Below are 20,648 nucleotides of genomic sequence, written 5' to 3'. Positions count from 1 at the left end.
GTAGTCTTCCATCTGAGGCCCCCTCCTCGCCCATGACTGGAGCAGGAACGCCCTATGTGGAGGAGAAGGCAATGTGAAATGGGCCAAACGCACCGCACTCACCGTAGATCGCAAAAGTATGCTGTTGTCGAGTCGTGAAGTTCCATTAGTTTTATTTTTTCACAGCCTGTTGATCGTCTGTGAGGACGTCTCGATAGCTGACGCTTGTTTTCCTTGTGCATACGTAGCAAGCAGCAGCAAGCAGCAGCCGGCGCCCCTTTCGGCGTAAAAGTACCTAGGTAAGGTGCGTAGGTACGTTTTTCAGGGTTTATAACAGTACTGTTACTTTAAGAAAAATGTCCGCATACGTACCAGGTATCAGTTTCGGAGTACCGGTCCGAAAGCCTTTGGTTTTTTCAGTACTAGCGTGGACCGTTGACGGAGCGACGGAATGAGATAAGCCAATACAAGCGCCGCAAGCGAGCCAAGGCCCAAGACCCCGGAAGAAACAGGGCAGGCGGCCACTGCACAGGGCAAGGCCAAAGCCGCACTCTGAGATGAGACAAAAAGCCATCCAAGCCGGCGCTGCGGGTTGCCAAAATTGCGGGAAACCGCCATCGGCTGCAGCACAGAGAATTGCGGGGGGGTGAGGAATGGTCCTGCGCTTTCAGAACTTTGGTGTGTCGAATTGACGCGGGATGGTTGAGAAAAATGTAGGGTACTTTTGGGAATAGGAAAAGGAAAGAAACAATTGCGTTCCGTTCGTGATGTGTGATTGATTTATTTACATATCGCGCCCATAAGTCCCCTATTATCACCCGAATCCTAAAACGTGCTTAGGTACTTTTGAGAGTTCCGGTAAAGTACCTGGTGGACTTGCTCGAGTACCAATACAGTACAGGTACTAACTTTTCAATTTTACCGGTACAGTACCTAGGTACAGAACCGACAGTACCTTGCCCACCCCTGGCAGCAGCCTCCCCGCCCCTTTCGGCGAATGCTTTTCCCCGCGCAGAAGGCAGCGTGCGGCCGTGTTTTCGGGCTTTATAATGTCACGATATTGTTTATTGAATGTGCCGCATGAGTCAGGGCCGCGGGAGGTTCGCGATTCGTCGTCGTCCGCAGCCTCGTTGTACTGGTACACTACAAGACCAGACCAGGGCACCGCGGCACGGCCGGCCGGCCGGCCGGGGTCAAGCCACGCGCCAAGCGCCGCCAAGCGCGCCAAGCTCCCGTTTGTCCAGGGTTGCCAAAACAGTGCGGGAAAGCTGCGTGGGAGGGAGGGAGCGGGGGATGTTTGCGTGGGGCTTGCGCAACTGAGATTTCGTTGCAGACTTTGGTACTACTGAGTCGCTTAAACTTATGGTTGGGAAGCGACTGTCGCAGGTACTGGCGAATTCGGGCGAATTGATGGACGCACAAGGGCGTTTCAGGTTCATCTCAATAATAATTTAATCACATATCGCGCTCTTCGTCGTACTCATTTTTTCCCGCGCAATCGGCACGTGCTTTGTGTCCCGTGCGCGGATTCGTCTTGTGTCTTATCTCTGTGGACGGGCGATCGAAGGGCTCCTGCAGTGCAAGGGATGCTGCCACTTGCCTTAGACGCCCTACCCTCGTCAAACCTGCCACGGGGGTTTCCTTGAAATCCTCAGGCTCCCTGCAACCACGCGCACAGTCTGTGAAATCATTTCTGCTTGTTTTACCGCGCAGCCACAGTTGTATCCTATCTTTCTCAAATGTCAGCCTGGGCGGCGGCGCTGTGGCTGGGCCAGCCCGGGCCGGGCCGGGCCGGGCCGGGCGTGCCGCGGGGTTGGTCGAGACCGTTTGAACTTTGTCCGCTGTGATAGCACCGGGGGGAGGGACGAGGCGAGGGACGGGGCAGCCTGGCCCTCGGCCTGGCCAAGCCTGGCAGCCCCAACGTGCTCCGCTGTTCTGGCCGGCCGCCGAGTCCGGCGAGTCGGCATCGTCGGCGTGGTTCTCGGCGGCCGCGGTCTCGCGAGGCGGAACGGCGCGGGGCGGCGCGGGGCGGGCGGGAAGAAGATGCCTCGGCCAAGTAAATGACTCGCAGTCGATTCCGTTTCGGACAGCTCCTGGGCGCTGGCGCGCTGGCCCCTCCGCGTCCCCTCCCCCTTCCAGCAATGCGAGCAAAGGCAGTCCGAGGTCCGAGGGCACCGCGCGACCAGCGTGACCCTTGCAAGCCGACTGCACCATTCATTGGGCGACTCCCCAAAGCACCGCGGCACCGCGGCGATGGCGCGATGGACCTGGTGGCGGGCAAGCTGGTCATGAGGACAGTCAGGACTCGTGTCCGCGCTGTCAACATCTGGTTTCCACTTGAGGCCGGCGGCCGGCACGGCACGCGGCACTGTTTTGCCGTTGTGCCCTCCGTCGGGCCGTCAGGCCGTCAGCTGTGCAAGGCATCGCCAGTCCGCCAGTGCCTCCTTCGCCTTCCCCGCACCGCCCGCACCCCTCGGGCCGCTGCTCATTCACAGGACGGCCGCGTCCGAGATCGTCGTCCCGCGGTCGCCGTCCCTCCCATGACGCCGGCCAATTGGAGGTCCTGGCCCTGCTGGCCGTGCTGCCGTGGACGCAGCCAGGCGGGGCGGCGTAGGCACGGCGTGGCGCGCGGCGTACTTTGTGGTCTCCAGGGGTGGGGGGGTACCGGAGGGCAGGGTACCGCAGGGCGGGGTACCGGGTGGTGTGTCTCTGAGCGCGCTTCCCATTGGCCGCGGCGCGTTCACGTGACGGCCGTGGTGGCGTGGCGTAGCGTAACACGAGTACGAAGGCTCCAAGGCGCGCGCAAACGGCCGCCGCACCGCCGCGGCGTCAACGGCGCGCTCGGGGAGCTCCTTCGGTTCGGCGCCATCGGCACGGCGGCGTGGCCGTGTTGGCCGGCACGGCGTGGCCGCCCCGCCAGCCGCGCGTCGAGGTTGAGGTTGGCCGGCAGCGTCAGTCTCAGTCTGACTTCCGCTCCGTCACGTCCGTCACCCGGTCGACGTCTTGCGCGCGCGCCCAGCGTCCTTGCGCGGAGTGTCCGTCGCCGGCCTTGACATCCTCGCCGTCCCCGAGGTGCGTGGTCGTCTACCCCCGCGCCACCGCGGCCGCTGACGTCGCAACGCGTGAATCACTGCACGGCTTGGCGCTGGCGCGGTCGTGTACTTCCTGGACTTCCCCGGGCGTCGCCCTGTCGCGCTCGCTGCATGGCGCAGGCTTGGCGGGGGAGCCGTAGAGACCCGCGGAGGGGAGGCTTTTGTTTACATGCCACGGGGAGGAGCCGAAGAGGGCGCAAGCACGGCGCAAGCAGACTGGCAGACTGCAGCGGCGAGGCGAGTGACGGCATGGCAATGCCGTCGTGGCTGCCGTGGCCGCTGCCACCGTCGTCGCGAAGCTGTGACGCTGTGACGGCGCGGCGCGCAGCAGCGGAGATGGCAACCGATAAACACAGGCCGACAGGGACAAGTAGTCGGGGTCGCATGTGGCGCTGGCGGGGCGGGGCGCGGCGAGGCGTGGGCGTCATTGCGTGTTCCGGTGGTCATTGACGCGCGCCTCCATGTCGCCACCAGCGGGTGTCACCAGGACTCCCCCAGGCATTGTGATGTAAACGCCTTTCTTGTTTCAGGAAGGCGGCCAGGGTGACTGACGTCTGCCGCTTATCAGCACGTGGTGGCCCCCGCCGCCCCGCCCCGCCTCTCCCGGCCCCACCCCGCCACGCCCCGCCACGCCCCGCCCGCGGCCCCCGGCGTAACCCCGCTCTCGAAATCAATCAAGTGGCCGGCGCCGAAATGATCGCAAACACGAGCGGGGTCCTGATCCGGACCATGCTCTTCCTGGTGCAGAACAACCACGTGATGGCGGACAAGCGGATCGACACCAACACGCTGTACCACATCAAGACGGGCGAGAGTGAGTACCACAGCCGCCACCGCCGCCACAGCGCGTCAGGGCGGACTGATACCGGAGTCGGTTTCTCGCGAATGGCGCGGCGAACCCATTCCGTGGAGAGTCGTTTTCGTCACTCTGTCTCTCTCGCACCTCCAGGGGACGCCTCACGAGTGCGAGAGAGACAGAGCGACGGAAACGACTGCCGGAATCAGTCCCGAGGATTCACATTCGCATGCTTCACATCTTTCGAAATCTGCCATTTCCCTGCTGAGATAAGGCAACTAACGTAGACCGGGTTAGTCTAGCCTCGGCCGGCGCGCCGCCCGTACCCCAGTGCACCAGTGCGAGGCGAGGGCGCATCGCACCCGCAGCGATGCACTTGAGACGAACGGACGGACACGGCCAAGCCGATGAACGGCAGCGGCCTTGCTTCGCCTCGCTTCGCCTCGCTTCGCCTCGCTTGCACCCGCACTGATAGCGCCTGCCCTCTCTTTTTATCGAATCGGTTCTCTCTCGGTCAACGAGCCAAACGTGACGCCTGGCCTCCGACAAAGAGTGTCAAGGCGCGGTACTTCCGGTAACCCAATTTCAGAGATTCTCGTTTTGCACAACGCTTGTCGAAGTCGAAACGCGATGTTCGCCGCGAGCCACGCCAGTGGCGGCCTTGCCGGGCCCTGGGCCGGGCCCTGGGCGCCGAGTCATCCTGTCTGAGACGCAGTTGGATGCGTGTAGTTTGATGGCATCGGGTCCATCAATGATGAGCGGCATGTGCACGCCGACACGCCGACCAGACTGACCAGACGCGACGGGGCGCTGGCGTCTGGCACGATAGCGCGGCGCCGGGGTGACCAGGGTGACGTCACGCGGACGGGTCGGCCGTGGCGCCGTGATAAAACCGGGCTGAATTCCTGAAAAAGCCCGCCAAAGTGAGTGTCTTTGTGTGACGCAGGCCACGCCACTACTAAGTGCTTCGGCAACCTGACCGAGTACGGCTGCTACTCGCTGGGGGAGCCCTGGACGTCCGAGGCCAGGCCCATCTCGCTGTACCCGGAGCCGCCCGAGGTGCTGGACGTGCAGTACTGCCTGTACACGCGGCGGAATCGAACATGCCAGGTGAGTAGGGGTGTACCCAAGGGTGTACCTCCCTCTGTCTCACTCCCACCGACGGGCACCGCGACGGGCAATCTCGTCCTCGCCGCCCTCGCGGTGGCCGGAGCTCAGCCTCAGCCTTTTCGGGCGATAGCTATCATCTTACTATACACGTCTATTTGCGATAAATGTAAGACGATAAAGTTTAGAACTTTGAACTGTTATCTGTTGCTTTTGAACTTCTCCACTATCGGATCCGGACTGACCCTGTACTTTCATAATCCCTCAAGTCGATACGACCACACGCGGCCCGCGTCTCTAACTTTTTCGTCGAAAACATAAAAAACACGAGGAAATCCGCCTGGCGGTCAGAGAATGAATTCAAAACGGAACTCCAGTGGATACCTTATGTCAATATAAGAGCCGCTTGCTGGGGTCAATGACGCGGTTCTCTTGGACCCACGTCTGCAGTGCCCTGCGGTGCCTCTAGTCTGTCTGTAGCGGTCTCTAGTCTCTCGATATCGATAGTCGACGTGCTGCACCCACTCACTCCGCGGCAGGACGGACGACGGAGGGTCCCTGAGGGGACTGCCTTTGCTTCTGAAATAGCTGGAGCTGGAGAGAGGGGGACGGGCAGGGGCACTTGGCACTGATGGAGGCGTTATCGGCGACCTTGCCGAGGCGTGCCCTCTCGTTTACGTTTTGCCGCCCCAACTGAATTTGCCCTCTCCCCCTTTCCCCGGCCGCCACGCCACTTATCCTCCAGACGACGCATTGGGCTGTCCACAGCTGCTGGAAGTAACAGAGACTACATCCATCTCCAGATCGTCGCTCGTCCCCGGCCACCGCACCTACTTCCTGGCACACGGCTTCATCGAGAGCGGCGACAAGCCATGGCTGCAGGTACAGTGGGCCCCACTAAGACGCTGCACTGTGGGCCAGAAGACCGGTGAAGGCGGTTGAATTCCCGGAAGCGTTTTGAGCTCCAGCATTGCTGAATACTGAATGGGACTCGAACCGATCGTGATGACGTCACCAATGGATTGCTCTCCGAACGAGGAATCCATTGGTGGGGTCACACGATTGATTTGAGTCCTGTTTAGCGACTCTGGGACTCAAAACGCGTCTAGGATTTTGGCCGCCTGCGCCGGTCCTCTGGCCCACTGTGCGCTGGTGTTGTCGCACCGGAACGGCCTACTGACCCCTCCTCTCCCCGTTGCAGCTCATGAAGGACCGCCTGCTGGAGCGCGCCGACGTGAACGTGGTGATTGTGGACTGGGGCCGGGGGTCCGGGCCGCCGTACAACCAGGCCGTGGCCAACATCCGCATGGTGGGCTACATCACGGCGTGGCTGCTCTTCCGCATGAAGGTGAAGGTTGGCTCCGTATCGCGTTTATCCATCGCCACTTCCCTCTGACGAGGTGTCATTCTCTCGTTTGCGCAGATGGCAGTGGGCTTGAACCCCGAGCTCTGTCACATCATCGGCCACAGTCTCGGGGCGCATCTGGCGGGGTACGCTGGCTACCACCTTCGGGAGGACTTTCGGCTCAAACTCGGACGCATCACGGGTAAGTCTCCAACCTGGCGTCGCGAGTCGCGAGGAGGCTCGACGCTCAGCGCCGTGCGGGTAGGCAGCCCAGCCGACGCGACGCGCAGCACTGCGCGGCACGAGCACGTTGGGCTGCCCGTCCTCTCGACTGCAGGGGCTCGTGGCCAGGCCGTCTGGCCGCCAGGCGGTGCCAGGCCCCCTAGAGTGCCAAGGGGCCCCTCGCGAACCCTCCCCCAGAGAGCGCAAGGGGGGGCACTCCTCAGCCAATCCAGACGATTGGTAGCCCCTTTCGGAGCGGGAAACCCGCGCCCGCCACACCGGTCAGCAGGGGGGCCCCCGGAACCCCCCTCCGTGGGGGCCTTTTACCCACGGGGCACCCGTGGTTCGTTTTGACGGATCCACACGGAGCCAAACACCCGACGGGGCCCCTGCGGATCGAGGAAACCCGTTCGCCCCGCGGACTTCTACCGGAACGGGCGGCAACAATACAGCCGGGCCCGCGAGCCCGAAAATCGTGCCTTCACTCCAGGAAGACGGCAAACCTGGTTCGCATTGGTCGAGGGCCGATGCCGGCCCTGCGGGCCCAGCCCTGGGGGCCCACCCGCCAACAGACAACGCTTTCGTTCGGTGGACCCCCGGGATCAAAAACTTCAGGGAGCAACCCCCCGTCCGCCGCCCCACGGGGGTGTTCTGACGAGACCACCGGACGCCCCGCCCAGGGGCGGATTCCTGGGGCCCCTGGGCCAGGGGCTTCTACCCGAACGGCGGCAACAACCAGCCGGGCTGCGAGCAGAACATCTTCAGCTTCATCTCGCAGGAAGACGGCAGCCTGTTCAAAGGTTGGTCGAGGCGATGCCGGCCGTGCGGCGGCCGTGCGGCCCACTGCCAACAGACTAACGCTTTCGTTCGTGTGGACAGGCATCAAGAAGTTCATCGGCTGCAACCACGTCCGCGCGCACGAGTTCTTCTCCGAGACCATCCTGCGCACGCACGCCCAGTGCGGATTCTGGGCCGTCGAGTGCGAGAGCTTCGACAAGTTCAGAAACGGGTCCTGCTTCGCCTGCACGCCGCCGGTAAGGGAGGGAATGCTGCGCAATGCTGCGAGGGCGAGCGGAGATACTCCGCGCTGGAGAGGCACCAGGGCCGGTCGGCGTGGGGTATCGCCGCGTTCCCTGCCTGCTTGGGTCTGAATCGCCCCAGGGGAGGGCGAGGCGCCACTCATGAAGTGTAGTACGGTGCCGTTGTCGTTGGCTGCGGCCGTTCAATGGGTATGCTGTGGCATTTTGCAGGGCCACCACCACCCCCACCACCCCCACCAACCCGGCACCAAAGTGGCGCACAGCACGCACAGCGGCCCCCTGTGCGCCAGGATGGGGCTGGAGGCGGGGCAGAAGCGCTTCCAGCACGCGGGCCGCCCGGTCCGCCTGTACCTCCTCACGGGCGCGGAGGCGCCTTTTTGCAGTGAGTGTACACTTTGTACTTCACTTGGATACACTTGAGGGCGCTGTTTGCGCCTGCGCGGCTGCGCGGCTGCGCGCGCTTCGAACATTGATCAGCACTTCGACTTTTGCCGTTCCTTTCCAGGGTGGCTGTACCTCATCACCGTCCAGTTCTCCTCCAGCAACAAGTCCGTCACGGACGGTGGAGAGGTGGGCAAGATCAACGTGTCTTTGCGGGGGGATGCAGGGGTCGCCAAGGACATGCACCTGTACGACCGGTGAGTAGGTTGAACGGCAAAACAAGTGTGACTAAGTTCTAGAAGTGTGAAATCGGACACTTGAGAGCGACGAGGTACAACGAATGAACTGAATCTCAGATTACTTGAGTGAGTCATCCCCAATCTAGTGCCCCCTCTTGAGACAGATTATGACTAATTCCCCAAAAATGCCCCCTTCCCTTCCCCAGGGAGACGTACTTGGCGCCGGGCAGCACCCACCAGCGCGTCGTGTCGGGCGCGCGCGTCGGCACCATCCACAGCGTCACCGTCACCTTCGAGTACGTGACCTCGGTCAACCCGCTGACGTGGCGCTTCTTTGAGGTCACCAAGATCCACGTGGCGTCCATCACGGTCGAGTCCCTGAGCGTGCACGGCAAGGATAGGCTCAAGCTCTGCACCAAGGACGACACCATGGTGTCCGGCAAGCCCGTCACGCTCACCAGAGCCAACGACTGCGGCTGAGGCTGACGTCGTCCCGGTCCCCGGAGACCCCGACCGCCGACAGGGCCTCGGACGCCTCCACGCCGACGGCCCGACGGCCGGGGCGTTGTCCGAGGCCGCCAGTTTGACCTGGAGCCCGACATCCCAGGACATCCCTGGACATCCCTGGACATCCGGGACTCCAGATTGACCTGCTCGACGTCATGACCGTCGTGTATGTGGTGGGGTGGTGCTTGTGCCCCCAGCACCGCACCTCGCCGGTCGCCCAACGACTCAAGACTTTGCTCGACTGCAGTGCCTGTGTGTGACTGTGTATACCTGCGTGTGAGTGTCTGTGTGTGCGTGTGTTTGTGTGCGTGTAAAAATAATGACGAATTAGAGAGAACCACTGCTGGTTCGAGCGCTGGGTCTGATGAGAGTGATCTGGATCCGATCGCTCAGGTCATTGTGTGGTTCCAGTTACTGTAGAGTATGGGGCCGCCTCCAGTTTGAGTATCAGTATTTGAAACTACCAACCATGTCAACTGGCGGCGAGTAGTGATGAGCAGTATTTATTTTTTATGTTTAATTAGATTATAATGCATGGTGCCCTTTTTATTCCTATTGTGATTGTCATTGTCTTTCCCTAGAACTTGTTAACTTATTGTTCTTAATGATGTATGGTGTCATGAGAGACATGATAACTAATTTCCACTTTTGTGGCACTTTTGTGAGATGGGTGAATGTATCTCTGAGAAATATTATTTATTTTGATGGTCCTGCTGTGGATGTACTTATGTGTTTAAGTTTTGTGGTATCCTAAGATGCAGCTGACGTGCCTACTTGATATGTGGAAGTACTAAATAATCAAAAAAACAAGATTCAAACAAATTTTTTAAAAAATCTTTGAAAAACAAAAACAAAAACAAAAACAAAACATTGAGTATGGCTGATGCAGGAGTGTCATTTTTCTCAAAGTACAGGAGATTAATAAACCACTTTATAAAGAAAATAATATTTATTTGCGACTGAGTCCTTCCTCTCTTCATTTCTAGTATAACAAATCTTAAGATAATAATGATCACAAAGGTAACACATTCATCACTAGAGTATTTGGCGAAAATTACATAGGTTTGTATGTAATGAAACTTACACTATCAGGAAATATAACTAGAAAACTCAGGTGTTGTTCCTAACAAAGAAATCCTTTTCCATTCTTGCCCGTAACAATTATTTTACGCTACTCCATACTGTACGTTGTTTTTGGCAAGATGCAAAAATTTGGTGAGTAACAAAAATAAATGTACTAATTACTTTTCATTTTAAATGTAAAACCCTAAGTTCAAGTTCATACAAAATTAGACAAGAAAAACTTAACAACTTTCTACAATTTACAATACAGAAACAAGAATCACAATGAGAAGGATTTCAGACATAATAAACACATAGAAATTATACGTACACATTCTTAAAATATTGGTCATATGTTGTCACTACAAACTATAAAGCAAAGTAAAACCCAACCATCAATATGGATAAAACTAGGTCAGCCTGATATGGTAAAGCCCTTTGACGACAAGAGTACTTGGAGCACACTTGGCGAACTCTGTCTGGGTGGGGGTACCAAGTACCTCGTCCCTACTCCGGCTTGAACACTGTGGGATACGAGTTGTAGGACTCCGCAGCGTCCATGGTGAGCGCCAGCGGGGCCATGGTAGGGATGGTGGGCACGGAGGGGGCGTAGAGGCCCGGGTACGACATCCAGTAGGGCACGGGCATGGGGGCGTACATGAACTGGTACAGGGGGTGCACGGGCAGGGGCGCGGTGGGCGCGGTGGGCGCGGTGGGCGCGGTGGGCGCGGTGGGCGCGGTGGGCGCGGTGGCGCCGGGGAGCGGCCGCTTGGCGGAGTACCGGTCGCCGTAGAGGATGTCGTCAATGCCGAAGCCTCGGGTGGACGGCGGGCACAGCCTCAAGGGAGGGGTGGGGGTGCGGCTGGCCGGCGGGGTGGGCAGGCCGCGGAACGCGAAGGCCTCGGCATCGGACCGGTCGGACGACGCCGAGGACGTGGAGCACGCCGAGGACATGGGGCTGGCGGCGCTGTCGCGGCGCTGCATCATCTCCAGGGCCTCCTTGGCGCCTTGCAGCACGGCCGTGGGACTCTGGCGCTGGTTGCGGCGGCACTTGGCCTTGCCCGTCTCGCGGAAGCCCTTCGCAAAGGGGTTGTTCTCGATCTTCTTGCGGGTGATGACGTCATTCTGCACAAAACAAACGAAACGGGTGCTGTTAGTCCACGGCTCGCAAAGCGCGCTACTAAAAACATATCAAATTCAATGGGTGCTTGTGAAACGTACCTGATAGGCCGTCACGGCGATGAACTCGGTCTCCGGGAAGAAGACGGTGGTCACGGGGAGGCTGGACGCCAAGTGGTGGCCCTGCATGTCGGCGCCGCGGATCACGTGCAAGTAGGGGATGTATTTGTGCATCGAGGTGAGGACAATCTGCGGACAAGAGAAAGAGAGTCGCAATCAGACGCGAGCCGCGCGCAAATCACGCCACACCGCCACAGCGTGACAACGCAAGGCACCTGACTGTACTTCTGCACTTACGTTGCCCCTGCCGTCGACCGTGCTGTTGGAGATCTTGGCGTTCTTCAGGTCCACGTCGCACCAGGTGGCGTGCTTGTCGGGCACCACGGACTGGACGTAAGTGCGGTGCTCGTCGAACTGGGGGTCGGCCTCGCCGGCGTCCACCCAGTGGTTGTTGGAGAACTTGAAGCGGCGCGGGGCGGCGAGGCGCATCTCCAGCACCACGGTGTAGTGCTCCTCGGGCTGCAGCCCGTACAGGCGCACCTTCAGCTTGGGGAACAGGTTGCTGCGGGCAGAAAGAGACGGCAACGTTAGAGAAACGGCAGGTACCACACCGGCTCTCTCGCACCTCTACTTGTCGCCCCAAGTGCCAGAGAGAGACACTTCCCCTCCGGCTCGGCATCAGTCCGCCGACTCGACGCCGCGTCTAGACTGAGGACGGCGCTAAGGACCCCGAAGAGCTTTCGCAGACTCATGTTTTAATCCTGGCGACAAGGCGACACGGCGTGGTGCTGGACAGGACAGGCAGGCCTGGGACTGCTGGCGCGGCGGCGCGGCCCGACGCGACGGGGCGGAGGGCAGCGTAGGGCAGCGGAGGGCCGTAACGAGGGGCGGTGCGTTCTGCAGCGTCACCGAGCGTCACCCGGCCCGGGCCTACCTTGGGCACCTTGGGCCTACCGCCACCGCCCACCTTTCTCATCACAGTGCACCGCCGAACGACGGGCAGCAAGCCAGCGCAGCGCATGGCAAAGGCGGCGACGACTTGGGCCCATGTCAGTGCACTAGCCTGATTCCGCACATCGTCTCGTCGCTGTCTTCCTCGCACGCAGGGGGCGTCCCGTATGAATGCGAGAGAGACAGCGATCGCTCTGCAGTCATTCAACGAAACAAAAGGCAGGAAGGAAGAGCGATAAGGTGACGCGCAGCATGGCCTGGACGACCCGCCTCGCCTGCCTGAAGGACCTCGACAACCTCGACGCGGCGACCCCCGAGGAGGCCCAGACCGAGGAGGGGCGGGCTCGGCTAGCCGGGGACCTTCGGGGACGGCGCCAGAGCTCTCAGACCCTGGACGGCGCCACGCAGCGCCACACAGCGCCACACAGGGGGACATTCCGGGCGGACTAATTGCGAGGTCCTGCTCTGTGTGCAAATAACACAAAGCTTCTCGCCTGGCCTGCAGAGCCGCAGCACATGGTCTGCAGGCAGACCAAGAAGTGCGTTGCCGCCGAGGTGTGGCGCAGTGGCGCCGAGTCGGCAGGAAGTGCACTGAAAGTGCCAAGCCCAGTGACACTCCGGGCAACACAACAAGCGTGTCGCCGCGGCGGACACCCTCATTGCTCATTATCCCGCCATGCCGCCGCCCCGTCGCCTTTGACGCGCTGCTCGCCGTGGTCACCGGGGCCATCTGCATGAAGCGCCAGGTGGTGGCGCCCCTCCCTCGTCATCATCGAGGTGTTCTCAGAGTCAAGCGACACGCATCTTTTATCTGAATGCCACCTGGACTGCCTGCACTTGAACTCTCTCTAGCCACTGGGCCGCAAAAGCAGAAAGTCAATCTTTGGTGTCGCGCCGCGTCGCTTTGAGACAGACACGCACGCTTTGCTATGCGGGCAGAGGAACCCAACGAGCGCGTCACGACACTGCCCGGTCAGCGTCAGCCGGACTAGACCGTCTCCGCGGCCCTCACCTCGCCTGGCTTTTAGACCTGTGGTGTGATAGGCCGAGGCGACAACTGCGCCCCCCCCCTTCCCCTCACACCACTACTGCACCGAGACAAACAGGGCTGGCGTCAACCAGGCGAGCGGGCCGAGGCGACTTTGAAGGCTCCGGAGGCCCCCGAGCCCCCAGGGCCCCGTCCGGGTCTGGCGCCCCGTCAGTGTAGAAAACCATCAGGCAAAGTATGCGCGCTGTGGGGGAAATTTGACACCCGGCGCCGCCAGAGTGGACATGGCGCCAGGGCACTGCCAGGGCGCCGCCGTGGGGCTACCTGCTGCACGCGACACGGAGGCATAGACAGGCACGGCGCTCTGGCTCTGACGCAAGGCGCAAACAACCGTACCGCACCGCCAGGCCGCCAGGCAGCTATCTCCGGCACGGCGACATCGCGGCGGGGCGGCGGGGTTACCGTTCGTCGCTCTTCGCCGAAAATGCACACTCAGTTGTTGTTGTTGGTCCAAATCCAACGACCAGCGGGTGAGAGGTCACACATGCAGACACTGCGCGTGGAAGGGGTTACTCACTCCACTCTCAGAGGTGAGGCCGCCAAGGCGGTCCAAGTAGACAAACGGTACCGTGGCGCCAAAGCGGCGTTTACAAGGGTTTAGGGTTGTCGCCGCTTCGAGTGGGAGCGGGGGCGGGCGGGGGCGGGGCGGGGGCTCGGCGGGCTTGGTGGGGGCGGCGGGGCGGGCTGGCGGCTGCAGTGGGCTGGCTGCTGGCGCCCCGACTGGAAGTCAAGCATGCGGACCCCCGCCCCCCGCCCCGCGCCCCGCCCACCGAGCGGCGCCACCGTCCGCCACTTCCAGCGTGACATCACGACACGTCGGACACGTCCTGCTGTCGCCACCCCGTCGCCGCCACTCCAGGGCGGGGCCCTGCCGCCCTGCCGCCCTGCCGCCCTGCCCTGCTACCCTGCCCTGCCCCACCGCCCCGCGCTGCCCCGCCCTGCTGTCGGGCGTACCATGACCTAGCGCCCCGCCGGCGCCCCGCGAGCCCCGCGACGCCCGCGACGCCCGCGACGCCCCGCGACGCCCGCGACGCCCCGCGACGCCCCGCGACGCCCCGCGCGCCCCGCGACGCCCCGCGACGCCCCGCGTGCAAGTCGCCGACTGGAGCCGCCTCGGCACGTGGAAGGGGGCGGCAGCTTGCGGCCGCGGTGTTGACGCGCGGGGGGCTGGTGGCCGGGGATGGCACGCGAGGCACGCGCCCCGAGTAGCCGCAGAAGTGTCGCCGCGAGGCCCCGGGCCGATGTGTTGCCCCCAGTACGTCACCAGGGCCTTCCCTTGCCCGCGCGAGGCACCCCGGCAACCCCGGCCACCCACCCGCCCGCCAGCGCCGCCAGCGCCGCCAGGCAGAGGGCGCCGTGGGCCACGCAGATAACCTGACGCCACTGAGCCGTCTCGAGCGAGCTCATTCCGAACACTGCTTTCGCTCTCCGCACTCACCGTGAGAGTGCGAGAGAGACAGAGCGACGAAGCACCGTCCGGAATCAGACTGCTGGCCGACGGCTACGCCGGGCTACGCCGGGCAACGCGCTCCACTGCACGGCACAACACGGCCAGGGCGGCCAGGGCGATGGAGAGCCACGGCGCGACACGGCTCGGCCCGCCGTAAGCACGGTGGCGCCACACTCCCACCTGGAGCAGGGAGTGGTCGCGGCCGCACCTTGTCATCGCCTCGTCGCCGGCACCGCCACGGCACCGCCGGCCTGTGGCACGCAGGGCACGCACTGGCGGAGTGGCTGGCTGGCCTCCAGGCGCCTCCAGGCTCACGCCGCGCCACCCCCGCCTGTGTTTACAACGCGGAGGCGCCGGCCGCCGTTTCAGACAGCGGAAATTTTTTTCACAAAAAAGGGGTGCGTGCGCCAATTTTGATGTAAGGTGTGCTGGTGGTGGCGGTGCACTGCAGACTGCCGTGGCTCTGCACCCCAACAGGCGAGGGGGATGCGTTTCCGGGCGTGCAACACAACGCAGCCTCGCTGCCGGGGCCATCACCGCACAGCGCCGCACAGCGCCGCACAGCGCCGCACAGCCATACGTTATGCCGGCTTGTAAACGCTGCCAGTTTAGCAGCCCCCGCGGCCCGCGCACCGCGCACCACCCAGCACGCGTTTTTTCGCCGCCCCCGAACGGGAGCAGTCGAGACGGAACACACACACGCACACACACTAACGCACACAGACTGGAGCCGTCTGGAGATGCTGGAGGAGGGCGGGGCAGGACCCTCGACTAAACAAACACATTTTCCGAAGCATCATCGGCACGGCGCCCGGCCAGCCAAGCCCCGGCTCGCCCCGCCCCGTCGTACCACACGCACGGCGACCAGGCGATCCGGGCGGCGCCGGAAGCCTGAATGGCTCGGGGACGCCAAATTAATCGTCTCGCGATTTGGCAATCACTCGGCCAGGGAGCCAGGAAACAGGAGACGCACCCCGCGCCGACGCTGACAAGTAGGAGGCACGAGATAGCCTCAGCGAGGTGAGCGGGGTCAGCACCGCCCGCGCCGCGCCGCCGCGGCTCGTGGCCGTGCAGTGCAGCAGCGCGGCCCGCGGCGTGATGGGGCCGACCCGTGACCCCGCGCCGCGCCGCGCATGCACAAACCAAAACAAAGCGGCCGCGATGGCCAATCCACAATCACGGCAACGAGGAGAAGCGGCGGCCGCACAAACAAGGCAAGCTCCGGCCCGCCTCTCGCCCTGGCGGAGCGCCGCCAAAATGGAGCCATTTTTTTGGGCCCGTTTACCGCGTGACGTGTGTGGCACTGTGTGGCGGCGGGGCCCGGCGGGACAGGTACTCGGGGCACTCCTTGTGGGGCGCGGGGGCGGCGGCTTGTTGCGATAATGGGGCCAAACAAGCAGTCACGTCCGAGTCGACCTAATAAGCTCCGGAAACATCTCCTTCCCAAATTGATCCGTCCCCATCCAGGCCATCCAGGTGGCTGGGCTGGCCGGCTAGTTAGAGTGCTGTTTGTTTGCCTTGCGCCGACCCACTGCCAAACCACGGCGCGTAATGGCCCAGGGCCTTGATGGAGGAGGCCGCGCCGCCGGGCTGCACAGTGTGGCTGCACGGTGAAGCGGAAGTACGCTGCATCGCGGTCCTGGTTCCGGCTCTGCAGCATCTCCTCGCCTCCACCCCACGCACGCCACGCACCGCCTCGCCGATGACGGAGGCCTCGGCGTTTCTTCCGCCCTCGCCCCCTCCCCACCCCTTCCCCACCCCCTCCCGGCCACCCCCACGCGACAGGTGGCCGCGGGGAAAGCTCTCGCCCCCTCGCCCACACAGCAACTAATCCCAGTTGGCAGTACTCACCGGCCGGACTTGGTGATGATCATCTCGTTGCCCTCGCGGTGGAACTCGCGCCACAGGTTGGCTTTCGTCAGCTCCATCCTGATGGGGCCTGCATCAGCCCGGCCCACTGCAATCAGAGAGAAAAGCCGTCAGCGAACGGTACGGTGGACTTGTTGTCGCGTGTTTTCCGCAGAAACGGGAAAAGGGAACAAAACCACAAAATGACTACGAGGAAAACAACAGGCCTTTCTCATTAAAATCTCGCCGACGGCCGACGGGTTCCAATCTGAATTTCCCCGATTCGACGCACCGCAAAAAAAGGGAAGGCACAAAAACGCGCGCGAGACTAACATTTCAGTAAACGCATTGTCCGCGCGCAACATGTGCGGGGAGTAACGGCACCGCTGCCTCCAGTGTCTCCGCCAAGGGCGAGAAGGACACGGAAGGACGCGCATAGCGAGCGCAGCGTCGCTCTGTCTCTCTCGCACTCATGGGGCGGCCGGGCGGCCCGGGGGGAGTGTGAGAGAGACAGAAGGGGCGCAGAAAGGACGATTGCTCGCTCAGCTGCATGCCCTGCATTATTCCGTGAAGTACTTGCGACACATGTGCGCACCACGTGGACGTGGAACTGCCGCACTTGCCCCCCTAGCCCCGCCTCGCCCCGCCTTACCGCCTTCGCGCCTCAAGTCAACAATGAATGGCATGGCATGTCGGCATGTCAGGTTGGTGCGTGGGGCGGGGCCCTGGCGGGGCGGAGCAGGGGGCGCGGAGGGAGGCAGGGGGTTGCTGGCTGGCTGCGAAGCACGTTTCATCCGGATTAGACAGTTTTATGACAGCCCCGACATGTTTCAGTTCGGTTTATACAGGCTGACCCTTGGCTGGAGCTGCGTTGACGCACGTTGCACACGCACACACGGGCGTGCGCGGCTGAGCTCATTATTGGATCCACTTCGCCTGCATGCAACACGCCGAACAAGTCCAAAAGCCGTCCGCGGGGTTCGCGGGGTTCGCGGGGTCAGCTGAGCGATCGGAAGAGTCGGTGCGTCGCTGTCTCTGTCGCACTCGTGGGGCTCTCCGTAAGGGTGCGAGAGAGACAGCGACAAACCGATCTCCTGGATCACTCGGCTGTCGCGCTGTCGCCGTGGCTCCTCTCGCTGGCCTCCGCCCCGAGGTGCACCGAGGGCCCCAGCGCCTCGCGGGGGCTGCAGTGGCTGCAGTGCGCCGCGCCGCCGTGGCGCCCCGAGCCGCAGACTGTCTCTGTCTCTCTCATTCTCGTGGGGCGTCCCGGATAGGTGTGAGAGAGAAAGAGCGACGTCTATCGGAATCAGATTGCCCATCAAGATGTCGGCCTTTCCCCAGTGCTCCCGGGGCACCCAGGGGCACCCTGCATGGCGGGCTGTGGCGCGCGCTGCTTGGCGCTGCTCGGCTGCGCGGCTGCCTGGTCAACCACCTCGGCCTGCCTCGGCCCCTCTGTTCTGTTCACACCCCGCGACGACGCCCCGCCGCCCCGCCGCGACCGGTATCTACCGCAGTGGCGAGTGGCGAGGTGGGCGTCAACGCGCGCGAGGGGGAGGCCATTGGAGGAAGCTCAGCCCGTTACACTGTACGTACCCCCCTCCCGGCCGCGGCCCGATTCAGGTGCCCCTACTTGCTAATTACGGCACAGGTGTGATCCGAGTCACACTCCCGCAGGTGTGCCCGTTGCGGCGGCTTTCGACGCGAAGCGAAGCCCCTCCGCGCCCCGACGTGTCCCTCTGTGACGGCGCCTAGCATGCCTTGCACGGCACCACGTCAGTCACACTCGTTTGCCTTATCTGGAGTGGAGTGACCCGTTTTCGTATCCGGGTAATCGGTTGGTAGTCCTAGCAACTTGGCGCAATCGAGCGAAATAGGGAAGCGTCGAGATTTGAACCCACGCCGACGCCGTGGCCCGAGGCCGCCCAATGGTGGCCCCCGAAGGCACGCGGTGCGCCGAAGTTTGAACCCGCGTCGACGCCGTGGCCTAAGGCCCTTGACGATGGCCCCCGAAGGCACGGGACGCGCCGGGATTTGAACCCGTGTCGACGCCGTGCCCCGAGGCACCCCGACGGTGGCTTCCGACGCGGCGCTCGCGGAGGTTCCGCGGTTGGGGAAATAAAACGGAAGCGCGGGACGGCCGCCATGCACTTGATCGGCCGCCACGGGGAAGCCCTCCAGATCAAGTGGCCCTTGCACAACTTGCGCGACGCGTTATCTTTGTCGTTAAGGAAGGACACCTGCGCATTTACGCCCCCGCCCGCCCGCGTATCCTCTCGCACCTCCACCCGCACGCCGACAGACTCATTCAGAGAATCATCCTCTGCGACGCTCTGCCTCTCTCGAATCCGACGCCTCACGAGTGCGAGAAGAGCAACGAAATCGACTCTCGGAATCGGCCTGCTGTCGCCGTGGCCAGGCCACGGCCAGGCTGTGGCCGCCGCGTCTATCTCGCCGTCAGCCCGGACGCGGCACGCGGCACGCGGCGCGGCCGGCCGCAGGGAAGTACCTCCTTGAGGCGGACCAAGGCACTAATCACCGCGACACTCGAAAAGGAATCGTGACAATCGAGGTGGCGAAGTGACGCGGCAAATCCACTATTTACAGTGTCCACGTCGGCTGAGTAATCAGAAAACTCATCCCTGCTCGCGATCACGCCTGCGGCCTGCATGGGACGAAGCGCCGCGGAGCGCGCAGCGCGCACGGCAACACAAACAAACAAACAAACCGCCAAACAACCTCCAGAGTACTCACCGGCCATGGCTAGATCGACGGGGTGCTCCTGGTGGTGAACTAGGGCCTCCATGACGTCGGTGTCCAAGAGTCCTCCAGCGAATGAAGACAACGGGGAACGGAGGTGCTCAACGCAGTGACGGTCGCCACCTGGTCACCCCTGTCGTCGTGACAGTCACACCTGCGAAGTGAGAGCGGCGAAGTGGCGAAGCGGCGAAGCGTCGTCTCCTCTCGCGTGGCGCGGCGTGGCGTGGCGGCGGTGGCGCGGTTCGGTTCGGTCCGTGTTGGTTGGGCGGCGGCAAGCGACTGGGGCGGGGTGGGGACGTGGGGACTTGCTCTGTGGACTGGGCGGCGGAGCGATGCGGCGGCGGCCAGCCGAAACTTGCGCGGCGGGGCGGGCCGGGGCTCGGCTCGGCAGTCCAGGGCGAAGACGAAGTGCAAGGCGTGGAGGGGTGGGCCGTGCAATCACTGCATCACTGCAATCTGCACGCAGGATGCAGCTGATTCTTTGACGCGCCAAATGAGAAAATGAAACAGTGGGATGATGCCACCTTTGCACTTGCAAACGCGGTTGTCGTTACGCACTTCTGGACACCTTTTGACCCCTCATGTGCCGCGGTGATACGCTGTCCCAGGCCCCTCCCACCCCTCACCCAACCTTAGAGGGTAACGTTACGATCAATTTCTTACTTGAACGCGGCTTTTGCCTTCATTTATTATTCATTCTTCTGAAATGTGCTCTCATATTCAATGTGTTTAGCGCTACGTTACGCTGTCTCCACCCCCCGCCCCTCTCCCCATGTGCCACAACGTAATTAATGGACGGCCCCTAACAGTTCCGGGGCACGCTCGCAGAGAGGAGCGTAAGAGCGTTGCAAAATAATGCAAAATAAATTTGTAACCGTCCGCGGCACTGCAGCTTCTCTCTCTCTCTCTCTCTCTCTCTCTCTCTCTCTCTCTCTCTCTCTCTTCTCTCTCTCTCTCTCTCTCTCACTCTCTCTCTCTCTCTCTCTCTCTCTCTCTCTCTCTCTCTCTCTCTCTCTCTCTCTCTCTCTCTCTCTCTCACTCTCTCTCGTCGTGGCGTCTGCAGAGATGCGCTTGGCCAAGATACCGCAGACGCTCTTCGAGATTAGGCTAATGCTTTCGAGGGTCGATCAAGTACGATGAGGTGGCCCGCACTGGATTGTGACCGGATTGCGTGTCCGCGCCGCACCACACTGTACAGTGCAGCAGCCAGGCAGCCGTATGCCGGTGCAGGCCCTCTAGCCAGTGCGGACGCACCTAGCGCTAGACACGCCCTCGCCACAGGCTTGCCACGCCCGTGGCCCGCGGCGGCTCCACATTTTTCAAGCGAGCGAAAAATGTATAGGTATCCGGAGACGTGGACTTGGTGGACAAAGGCGCAGACGCGGTACCCAAGCCCATTAGGTATACTGTACCAATGAGCGCGGCGACCGGCCAGGCTCCATCGCTCGGTCTCTCTCTCGCACCACACCACTGCGGAGCGACCCGCGAGTGCGAGAGAGACAGAGCAAGACAGAGCTGGGAAAGCACTCTTCGTCACTAACTGTACGTATCGTGTGGAAAGTACTGATGCCGTACTGATGGCTCGCCGCCATAGGTCCGGTGTCACCCTCCGCGATTCTCTACCCGCGCAGTGTTTATCGGTGCC

The 20,648-nt window shown here is 62.2% G+C and overlaps 2 protein-coding genes across 2 annotated transcripts; one reads left to right on the top strand and one right to left on the bottom strand.

Annotated features, from left to right (window-relative positions):
• Positions 1 to 3,659: 3,659 nt before the first annotated feature.
• LOC117638954 (pancreatic lipase-related protein 2) lies at positions 3,660 to 9,553 on the top strand. Its single transcript, XM_034374199.1, has 11 exons — positions 3,660 to 3,885; positions 4,814 to 4,977; positions 5,743 to 5,856; positions 6,176 to 6,322; positions 6,398 to 6,628; positions 6,775 to 6,781; positions 7,201 to 7,341; positions 7,421 to 7,575; positions 7,792 to 7,963; positions 8,087 to 8,219; positions 8,408 to 9,553. The coding sequence occupies exons 1-11, from the start codon at positions 3,765 to 3,767 to the stop codon at positions 8,679 to 8,681; spliced, it is 1,659 nt and encodes a 552-aa protein (XP_034230090.1). The 5' UTR covers positions 3,660 to 3,764; the 3' UTR covers positions 8,682 to 9,553.
• Positions 9,554 to 9,642: 89 nt separating this feature from the next.
• On the bottom strand, positions 9,643 to 19,296 carry LOC117638953 (putative T-box protein 7). The gene is made up of 5 exons (XM_034374197.1): positions 18,998 to 19,296; positions 16,250 to 16,355; positions 11,247 to 11,511; positions 10,992 to 11,138; positions 9,643 to 10,895 (listed from the first exon to the last, which is right to left on the bottom strand). The coding sequence occupies exons 1-5, from the start codon at positions 19,047 to 19,049 to the stop codon at positions 10,278 to 10,280; spliced, it is 1,188 nt and encodes a 395-aa protein (XP_034230088.1). The 5' UTR covers positions 19,050 to 19,296; the 3' UTR covers positions 9,643 to 10,277.
• Positions 19,297 to 20,648: the final 1,352 nt, after the last annotated feature.

This window comes from Thrips palmi, unplaced genomic scaffold (genome assembly GCF_012932325.1).
Source record: "Thrips palmi isolate BJ-2018 unplaced genomic scaffold, TpBJ-2018v1 HiC_scaffold_10, whole genome shotgun sequence".
Classification (NCBI taxonomy): domain Eukaryota; kingdom Metazoa; phylum Arthropoda; class Insecta; order Thysanoptera; family Thripidae; genus Thrips; species Thrips palmi.
Note: the sequence above shows the minus strand (reverse complement) of the source record. Positions and strands in the feature narration are given on the sequence as shown.